This window comes from Neopsephotus bourkii, unplaced genomic scaffold (assembly GCF_033783945.1).
Source record: "Neopsephotus bourkii isolate Nb327-2 ecotype Australia unplaced genomic scaffold, CSIRO-AGI_Nbou_v1 NB_30, whole genome shotgun sequence".
Classification (NCBI taxonomy): Eukaryota; Metazoa; Chordata; class Aves; order Psittaciformes; family Psittacidae; genus Neopsephotus; species Neopsephotus bourkii.
Window position 1 is genome coordinate 652,837 of NW_026900547.1, and position 10,386 is coordinate 663,222.

General features: G+C 37.2%; 1 protein-coding gene across 2 annotated transcripts in view; it reads left to right on the forward strand.

Moving 5' to 3' along the window:
• The window catches only part of PRRC1 (proline rich coiled-coil 1), a 28,265-nt gene extending 19,594 nt beyond the window's left edge, over window positions 1–8,671 (forward strand). For both annotated transcript variants that reach the window (XM_061377208.1, XM_061377120.1), the window contains 3 exons: window positions 100–203; window positions 2,219–2,321; window positions 6,318–8,671. In XM_061377208.1, the coding sequence (XP_061233192.1) occupies window positions 100–203; window positions 2,219–2,321; window positions 6,318–6,527 (417 nt within the window). In that variant the 3' untranslated portion in view covers window positions 6,528–8,671. The remainder of the gene's footprint in view (window positions 1–99; window positions 204–2,218; window positions 2,322–6,317) is intronic.
• The last annotated feature ends 1,715 nt before the right edge of the window (window positions 8,672–10,386 follow it).

Consider the following 10,386-nt stretch of genomic DNA (forward strand, 5'->3'; position numbering starts at 1 on the left):
AAAGTATGTTCTAATATTCTTTTTGCATTAATCTGCAAGCAAGTACTATGTTGTGATTCAAAGAGAATGTTGTCTTTAACGGCTTGTGTTATCATTTAGGGAGCCCAAGAAAGAATAGACAGCTTGCGTCGGACAGGAGTAATACATGAAAAACAGCCGGCTGTATCAGCAGAAAGCTTCATTGAGGAATTGCTTCCTGATAAGTGAGAACTTCAGATGCATTCTAGGGGAGGCTGAGATGCAGGGGAAGGAATATTCTTTGTTGACTCAAAGGGGCCTAAAAAGGAGTTGCTGGCAGAATCACTCTGAGCAGAAGAAAGGAGAGAGTTTGCCTTCAGTATTGGTCTGGCAGGCTTGAGTTTGGTGATGATGTTCAGCTTTTTGTCCTTGAGACTTTAGCATACAAAATCCTCGTCAATTTTTTCAAGATTCACAATATAAAAACACAGTGAAATTACACTGAAATGACAAAACTAAATAGCTGTAAAAGTTGGAATTTTGCTAGTGGTTTGCTAACTCCTGTGAGCAAAACTCGTGTTTCTTCGCTTTCTCCAAAATTGCATTCAGTTCAGAAATTACACTGGGAGATGTTCTGTTACTTGTAGTTCTTTTGTAGCAATATTATTTTATCAGATAATATATTATCTAATTTGCTTTCACTGAGAGTGTGTTTACTGCTTTTAATTTGCACTGCACGGACGTAACAATGGTGTTTCCAAATAACAACTTGATTTCATAACATGCTTTTTGACAGTTCTTGAAGTAGCTTTATAATTAATTTCCAAAACATTAAGGACAACTCCATGTTTTTTTTTTAAAATACAAACTTTGCTTTTTTTTCTAACGTTTTGTGCATTTTTAAAGGTACATTTAGTATCTTTAGTGGAAGGTAGATGGTGAATTTTCTACAGTAAATAGAATTAGGAAGTGGTTTAGGTTTTGTTTAGTATATATTTGCATCTAGCCAGTTTTAGATGTTTTGTCATATTACTAGGAAGGATTAAATGTGACAGTGAAACCTCTGTTTCAGAATAATTGCTGTTCTTGTCCTTTGAATTCTGTAATTCCTAAATCTGAAAATGTTGCTTAAAGAATTCAACATGAAAGAGCTCAACCATGACTGAAGTGTTACTGAAGGGAATGATATCTCTTCTCTCCACACATTACAGGCCCCAAGAGCACCTTGATCTCTGATATTAGTTACAATAGAAGCAAAGAATAACTTAACGGATGCTTTAGTTTTTATTCAGTAGGCATCATTGCTCTGTTGTCTGCTACAAAGGTGACATAAGTGAAATACTTCTTCCTGTCATGCCCCACTAAACCCTTAACATGAAACTTACATGGCTCACCCAGTCATTTCTTAAAATTGAAGTCTTGCATTTTGTTTTAGAACAATACCTTTACTTCCCAAAATACAGTATATAATATATATATGAAACAAAACCTACAATAATACTTTTTAAGTCTGAGACTTGGCCTTGGTTTTGTGTTTCTTCTTTCCCTGGAGTATGTTTCTCCTGTGGCAACTGAACTGTAAAGCTGTTACAGGAATTGAATACAGTGAGTTAATGTCGGTGCATTGTCCTTGTTTTTATTTGGATTATGTCAGTCTTGTTAGTTTGTTGATAGGAGAAATGATCTAATGTTTTTGCAAGCTAAACAGGGAACCATTTTGAGTACTGCTTCAGTAGCCCTTACTGTGTGTGCTACAGCAGGCACCATCTTTTCAGAAAGGTGTGGAAATGTTTCTCTGAATAAGTCATTTAAATGGTTGTTGTAAAATTACACATACCAAAAAATCTTCTGAATATAGAACATGAATGATAGATTTTTTTCTCTTAATTGTTAAGGTGGGTTATCTCAATAAGAAACATTCTCTAAAAGCATAGTAAATATGGCCGAAAGAATACATCTGCATGTATGCCTACCCCACCAAGTTTCTGTGGTTTTCTTGATCTGTAAATTTTAAATATATTTTATATACATTAAAATATATTATGTATTTCATGTGCATATGTGTGCAGTATAATTTTATATGTCTAAAAATAGCTATGTGCAAACTTTATTTGAAAAATACTAGAAAACTGATGAAACTCGTTAATACTACATTTGTGGTAGAATTTGTAAAATGGTCACAGTTCAACTGCTAGCGTGTTGTTTTTTAATTGGGTGATGCTCAGTACTCAGAAATAAAGTAGCTTGTATATTATTGCAGGTGGTTTGACATTGGATGTCTGATTATTGAGGATCCCATTCATGGAATTCATCTGGAAGCTTTTACCCAAGCAACACCTGTGCCTTTGCAGTATGTTCAGCAGGTGAGTTTTCACTATTGTTGCCAGTGTTGAATTAACAGTTGAGACATAAGACTTAAGGTTTAATTTCACTTATGATGTTCGTTCTTGCAGTCACTCCACTTGAATGTTTTAATTTATGAAATTAGGATAAAAACTATTTTTAATCATATTTATATATTACCTAAAAATCATCAGGCATTTGTCGCAAAGCAATTTTTGATCACAGAATCACAGAATCCCAAGGGTTGGAAGGGACCTCAAGAGATCATCTGGTCCAACCCCCCTGCAAGAGCAGGGTAACCTAGAGTACATCACACAGGAACTTGTCCAGGTGGGCCTTGAATATCTCCAATGTGGGAGACTCCACAACCCCCCTGGGCAACCTGTTCCAGTGCTCTGTCACTCTCACAGTAAAGAAGTTCTTCCTGATGTTAACGTGGAACCTTCTATGCTCCAGTTTACACCCATTGCCCCTTGTCCTATCACTGGATATCACTGAAAAAAGCCTAGCTCCATCATCATGACACTCACCCTTTACATATTTGTGAACACTGATGAGGTCACTCCTCAGTCTCCTCCAAGCTGAAGAGACCCAGCTCCTTCAGCCTCTCCTCATAAGGGAGTAGTCTCATTCTGAAATACAGGGCACTTGAAAGCACTAGTTTTACCTTTCTAATAACAAAAAAGAAATATTCCAAGAAGAAATTAATCAAGAGGAAATATTATCTAAGGAGAAATTAACCACCAAGAAGTACTCCATGAAAAATGAAATACGATTTTAATAATTGAAATATCATCAGTTTGGTTCAGTGACTCAGACTTAACCCTCATGAATCTTTATGTTGATAATGTAAGAATACTCATTCCTCGTCAGGTGCGGAAGAAGTTCTTTGCAGCTTACAAAATGCACTAATCAACTGCACAAAGAAGTGCAGTAACCACTTTTAATCATCCAAAGGCTCGGTTTTCTTACTTAACTTACTTCACGTATATATTGGAGCATTAATGCCAACAAAACTGCGTGATAGTGAATCGTCTGTCTGCATACATATACATGTTAGCAATTCAGTAACATACCTTACACTTCATTTAGGCAGAAATTTTTAAACTGAGATCTTGCCACGCAGTTTTTACTAAAGCTCATAAAGCCTTGTATTTATGTTGTTATTTACCACCAAACAGACTGCATACTGTACTGATTAGTGTTCTGAAAAGTCACCCCTAATAAATAAATAAAGGATACCTCTTCTTCAGAGTTGGGCTTGGACTTAATGCCACTATGGGCATACAGACTGTTACCTAAAATTCAAGGCTGTTTTCCTTTTCTTGACTATCCTATCCTGACAGGGATCCAGAATTTCTTAAATGGAAAGATTTTAATCTTGGAAATGTCAAGTTCATCCCATTTAAAATAATGCAGTAGTATGCAGGTCTTAAATATCACCAACAGAAGTTATTCATGAGATTGTTTACATTTCTTTGGACATGCAGTAGGAGTTATTCCAAACTCCAGTCACTGCATGTTGCCTGAAGGAACATATGAGTCATAAATGAATTAACTCTGCTCTGAGAATTATTTTTAAGTAAATGTTTCTGTGAAGAATTTCAAAACAAACTGGGGTTTGATCCTCAGGGGACTGTTTTGAGAAAACAAATAGTAACTGTTTCTATATTTTTTTTTTCTTGTTACTACTAACTCCAATAGAGTGAACGTTTTGGGATTGGTTTTAGTTCTTGTATTTCAGAGTTCTTACAATTTTGAAAAGCTGACAAGGGGCAAAAGGAGAAATACTGTTCTTGCTCAGTCTCTCTTTAGTTTTCCAGAATGCTTTTCGAAAGGAGTCAGGAAAGATATGAAGCTAAGGAAAAAAATATTGATTATGCAGATACAACTTAATTGACTAGATGATCTTTAAAGGTCCTTTCCAACCCAAACCATTCTATGATGCTATGAAATGAATGTGAAGTTACTAATTAAATTATTGTCACATTCTATGTGGAGCACCGATATGAGCCAAATGATTTTTTTAAACATAAAGCACAACTGGTATGTTTAATTTTTGTTTCACAGAATATTCTGTTGTTTCATTTAAAGACTATAAGTTAATAGTAACCTTTTGAGTATTTCTTTTATCTTATGTAAACATATTTTGTAACTTTGAAAATTGATGTTTACCCTGTGATAGCAGAAAACTTCTGTGCGGCCCGTTTGGTTTATAGCTTGGTATACAGCACAGATTTAGTCAGTTTTTAAACTTAAATTAGATCGAATTCCTGTATTTAAAGAAAACTGTTCTGTGTGTATGTCAACAGCAAAACATAGCTTTGTTTCATACCTTTGTTCCTACAATGTCTCTTTTAAAGAGGGAGTTTGTCTCAGGGGCGTGCAAGAAACACACATTGGTATAAATGCAGTCCAGTATCTTTAATCAATATCAAAATTACAACAGGGAAAAAAACCCAGCAGTTGCGTAGTTGTATTTCAGACTACAAACAGAGAATAAATATGTTGTACAGGCAGTGTTATTTTTTTTTTACTCACAGTACAAAAGATTTAATAGAGGCAACCTTCTGTAGTTGAACCTGCATTATAGGGGAGTTGGACTAGATGATCTCCAGAAGTCTCTTCCAACTCCAGCCGTTCTGCAGTTCTGGGAATATTAAAAACAGTTATGTTCCTCTAATTCTTGCTAGCTGTGTGCTCTTTTGTTCTGTATAAGGAAATAGTGGTAAAAAAAACGGTAAAATTGATGCTCTTTCGTTAATGTCTTTGCCAACAGCATGGAGTTTTCTGAGCACATAAAATGGGACTCATGGCTGTTTATAACTCTTAAAATACTGCTTGGTTTGAGAAGGTAAAAAGGTGGACCAGAGGGCTTGTTTTCAGAAACTTTTTCTGTTAACAGACCAGCTGTCATCTTGTTTTTAGCTGAGGCAGAAATTGCAGCTGTGATGGGAAACTACTGCGAGGTTGATCTTTTTTATTTTATTTGAAGTTCACTTCAAATTTTTAGCAGTAAAAATACCAAATAATTAATTTTGAAGTTATGTGCAATTGTGGATCATAGTGGAGATACAAGATACTCAGTCCCTGCTTGCTAGGTGCACTCTTCTTTACTTCTTGCTGCCACTGTTTCGACTAGTAAGGACTAGTCCTTTTCCTTTGCTCAAGAAATCTGCTTTTTACATACCTCTTGATAATCACAAGTTATTTTGATATTGGAGTAGACTGTGTTTTCTAAGAGATCCATGTATCCTGTTATTGTTGCAAGACAGTAGTTTGGGGAAGCATGGAAAACAGTGATGAACTTCACCAGCTGTACAGGCACTGGAAACAGACTGTGTTTGTCAAAATAAAGTCTGTATGGCGAATTTGGCCCAACATGCAATGCTATAAAGGACTGAACAATACTAAGAACACTCTTAGTGTGGCTAAAAGTCTTCTACATTTCACTGTATGCGACAATGGCCAGAGGTGTTTGCCTAGGGTGAGCATCAGAGCCATTAAGTGCAGTGATACTTCCCTCACTGCTTCCCTTCTGCTTCCACCTTCAGGGAATTACAGGTGTGCAATCCTGTGTCTCATGCCAATAGCTCAGTCCTCCATTTCTGCCAGCTGCAGCTTTCTTCTTGTTTTTGGCTACTTGCCTGCTTCAGAGGGACATTTTAACCATTTTTGAAACCTTAGGCAGGTAAGAGCCGTTGTATAAATATATATAATTGGTTCCATCTGTTAGCTACTTCAAAAGAGAAAACTACTTCCTGGTAATGTGGAATGTCTTTACTCTTTCAAGCATCATATTTTAGCTTTACACTATTCTGTTTGGATCATGATACATACAAATCCAAAAAGTATTAATTGGCTAGGCAAATTATGGGGCAGTCTGAAGTTTGGATTTTGATACCCTTTAGTTTGCTATGTACATTCTATTGATGTATCAAACTTGGTAATGGTGAAGATAGAAACAAAGCGTCCTTATAAACTTTTCAATAATCACTTCTTAAAATGTTACACAGGCGAAGAATCTCACTCCTGAGGACTACAGTCTGAGATGGTCAGGCCTGTTGGTGACCGTGGGTGAAGTGCTTGAGAAGAACATACAGAATGTCAACAGGACTGATTGGCACGTGGTATTCACTGGCATGTCCCGTCGACAGATGATCTACAGCGCAGCAAAGGCTCTAGCAGGAATGTACAAACAACAGTTACCACCCAGGACTGTTTGAAAGAAGGCTGACCCATGACACTAAACAGTACTGGCTTTGTGATTCTAGAATTGAAGTGAAAGCTACACATTCTAATTCTCAGTGGATGCAGCACACATTTCTAATCTAACTTTAAACTGAATTTTACTTTTTAAGAAGTGAAGGTAATTTCCAATAGCAGAAGTGAGCTATTGCAGTTTTTAGCTAATAAGATTTCCAACGTGATTCACAAAATGGGAAGTGAGAACAGATATATATTTATAACTGGAACAAATAGCATTACAGTTTGTATGGTGAATGTGTTATTTGAGACCTTACTATGCATTTGCTGAGATACTTTAGTTAGTATACTTTTTAAAAGAAGGGGATAATTGTTTAGCTATTTCTATTATATTAGTAATATACACATGTCGACAGCATAAAATGTATGTTATATATGCATTTCAATCCAGAGTCTGTCTTCTGTATTAGGTGGTTTCCTGGAGCATGTACTTAGATGATACTTTAACACATGATATGTTTTCATGTCTGTGTAGAAATTCTCAGGAGTGATGCTGAGTAGCTCTTTCAACACATACCAGTCAGCTGCTAAAAAAGCAGAAATCCGTTCCTCATTAGTTGAAATTGTTGCTAAATTATTTTGAAATTTCATGTTCCATGCCTCATCTTTTTTCTGGTGTTTTTTCTTTTTTTTTTCTTTTTTGGTAACAGTAATGAGATGCATGTCCAGTTAAAACATTAGACAAATTTCAAGTGCTTTAGTGGGTCACAGATCTGGTATCCCATACACATGAAATGATCTCAGCAGTTTCAACAATGTAATTTACTCCAGTGCTTCCAAACTTCATCTTTTTTTATGGAATTCTGTAATTTCTTCTATGAAGTTACGGTTGTAAGCAGTTTGATGTGAAAATGGTAAGAACTGTATCACTAGCTTTGCTTTCCTGGGTTTTCTAAGTATTTTGAAATCTTAAATGTCTTCCTGGTATCATGAGCTCATTGTTTCTCACGTAAGGCTTCAGTGGTGCCTGATTTTTTTTTCATGGCTACAAATGCCCTCTGTCCATGCTTGCATAATCTTAAACCTGTATTTAGAAATATGGAAGTAATTGTGAAGAAAATGTTTCAGTAATAATACTTTTTAAAGAAACAAATAATTAAAAAATACTTTTTGTTTGCCTTGAAGCAGTTTTTCATCTTATACTGCTCTTTGATGCTTTCAAATGACATTTTTATATATAACAAGATGTTAAGCCAGCTCATATTTGTACCCAGTGAAAGCCTATTTCCAAGTAATATATTTTGCCTTAATTGGTTTACTCCATAAATCAGTTGAATAAATGATTTTCCTACAGGATTGAATCCATTTTAGAGGTTTATTTTTTTAATACAGGTGATGAACATCTGTTTATTGAAATGATTTTTGCATGATTAAATTATGAATTTGGCACATACTTAAATGCCTGTCTTGTCTGAAGAAAACCCCAAACAGAATATGACTCTTGTAGTCTTGAGATCTCTTGTTGGTATCATAAACTAGAAGGATGATACAGGGACTTGTGTTTGTCATTTTTTGCTGAAGGCATCTTCACTTCTATTGTAATTTCAGTTTGCAGTGTATAATATGTTGAGTATGCTCTTTTATCCTCTGCTTGCAGCATCCTCCATGATGCAACTAAAGAGGACATGGAATCATCAATAGGTTTATATGCCCTGGCCCAAGTTAAAATTAAAACTGAAGAAACTGAAGGAGAATTTGTGTTTTCTTTCTCTGTTTCCTGACCCTGGTTTTCAGTGGTGGTAAGAGTAGAGACAGAAGGCAGCTTCTCATTTTTGCAGCATCTGGTTCATGGTGGTGACATTGGCCCAGCATTCCAGATACCTTACATGGCTGCTAATGCGGCATTTTCCAAGGCTGCCTTAGCCTGCCTCAGAGAACTTTTACATCTCTTTTCTCCTGTAAAAATTTGTTTGCTTTATGCCAAAGTGAGAGTGTCTGCACACTCTTCTCTCTGCATGCTTTCTCCATGTGGTTGGGTGCTGGGATATGACCTGGTCAAGTGAAGCGGTCTTTCTCCATTCAGAATCTCTGGCTCAATAAAGATCTGCTGATATAGTTTTGACAGCTCACCCAAGAATTAAAATGGCTTATCTTGATAATTTTATTGAGTTTCCTTCCTTTGCTGAGCATTTCTTGTTTATGTATTAAAAAAACCCACCCATCCTCACCTAAAAGCCAGGAGTTCAGCTTCTTCTCTGAGAGGCCAAGGAAAGGGAAAATGTCTGCAGTACGCTCTGGAATGCTAATAAAATTTGAAATTACTTCCGAAGTGAAGGCCCTTCTTAGGGTCTGAGTTGGCATGGGTGAATTCTGGAGCAAGTTAAGACAACATTCAGCTTTTTACCATCTGCTGGGCTGTAATGTGGGGTGTAATGGGAGGAAGGAACTTGGCAGGTAGGACACTAACATCCTGTGTTGTTTATATTGAAATCAGCTTAGAAAAGTAGGTATCAGAACACATTTGGAAATGTAAGGACAATTGACTGCTAGTCATCACTGCGGATACAGCTGCAGAAGCCATTTCTTCTCTGCTTTATGAATAGGTACATTTGCTCAAATATAGGAGCATGAACAAAAATCAAGAAAGCTTCCACATTTGAAGATGGAGGATATCAAGGACTGCTAAGAATGGTCACGGGGATACTTCCATAAGGAAACTGACCAGCTATTGCTACTTGTAGTCTTTTTTTTTTAATTGTTGTTCTAATTGGTTTGTTTACCGTGTCATTTGTAGCAAGTGGTACTGAGCGGTTTTCCCATGACCATGGCTAGTTCAGTACTCTCATGACATTTTAGAGGTACTTGCCTCAGCAAGGAAGTGCACATTGATAAATATTTTCGTTAACATATTTTGGCCTGACCCACTTCTATTGTAGTTTCTACAATAGTAGAAGGAGTAGTCAAATGCAAAAGCACTGTAATTGTCAGGGAGCAGAAGGCCAGGCTGTGAGAGGTGGTTTGCAACTGTAGGTAAGCCAAAATGCAGTAATAACAGCAATGCTCTGCTATAGTGCTGGTGATGCTCATGGGTTTTGCTGCACATCTTTGTAATGATCCTGTAATTTCATTCACTGCCAGTGTGCGAGCAGTTCATTTCCTTGGGGCTGGAATGTGACAGATGATTGCACTAGCGCATCTCAGCACTGCCTAATCATTATTTCATGACTCTGACATAGATGTTCTGGTTAAAAACCTTCACATGCCTGCGTGCAAGCCACAATATCTATTTTGTCCCCCAGACCACCATTTTTTTAAAGTATATTGTAAATAGACACGGCCAAATTCTCCGTGTTTGCATTAAATTGAAGCAGATCTCCATGATCTTCAAACAGAGGCAGTCTTTAAAATGTTGGGGACAGCTCATTATCTCTGCTGTTGCCTGGTGCCCTGGGGTAGCCACATTTGCTGCTTTTGTGCAGCCCGGCTCATGCTAAGTGTTAAAAGCACTGCTTTGTTGCCATGGTTTAAGCCCAGCCGGTAACTCAGAACCATGCAGCTGCTCACTCTCCCTGCTTCTTCCCCAGCTCCCAGAGGGATGGGAAGGGGAATCGAAAGAATGTAACTCCCACAGGTTTGAGATAAGAGCAGTCCAGTAACTAAGGTACAACACGAACCACCGCTGCTACCACCAATAATAGTAATGATAAGGGAAATAACAAGGGAAGAGAATACAACCGCTCACCACCCGCCAATCGATACCCAGCCTGACTGAGCAGTGATCTAGCCCTTCCGGGTGACTGCCTCCAGTTTATACAGTGGGCATGATGTGCTGTGGTATGGAATACCTCTTTGGCTAGTTTGGGTCAGGTGTCCTGTCTC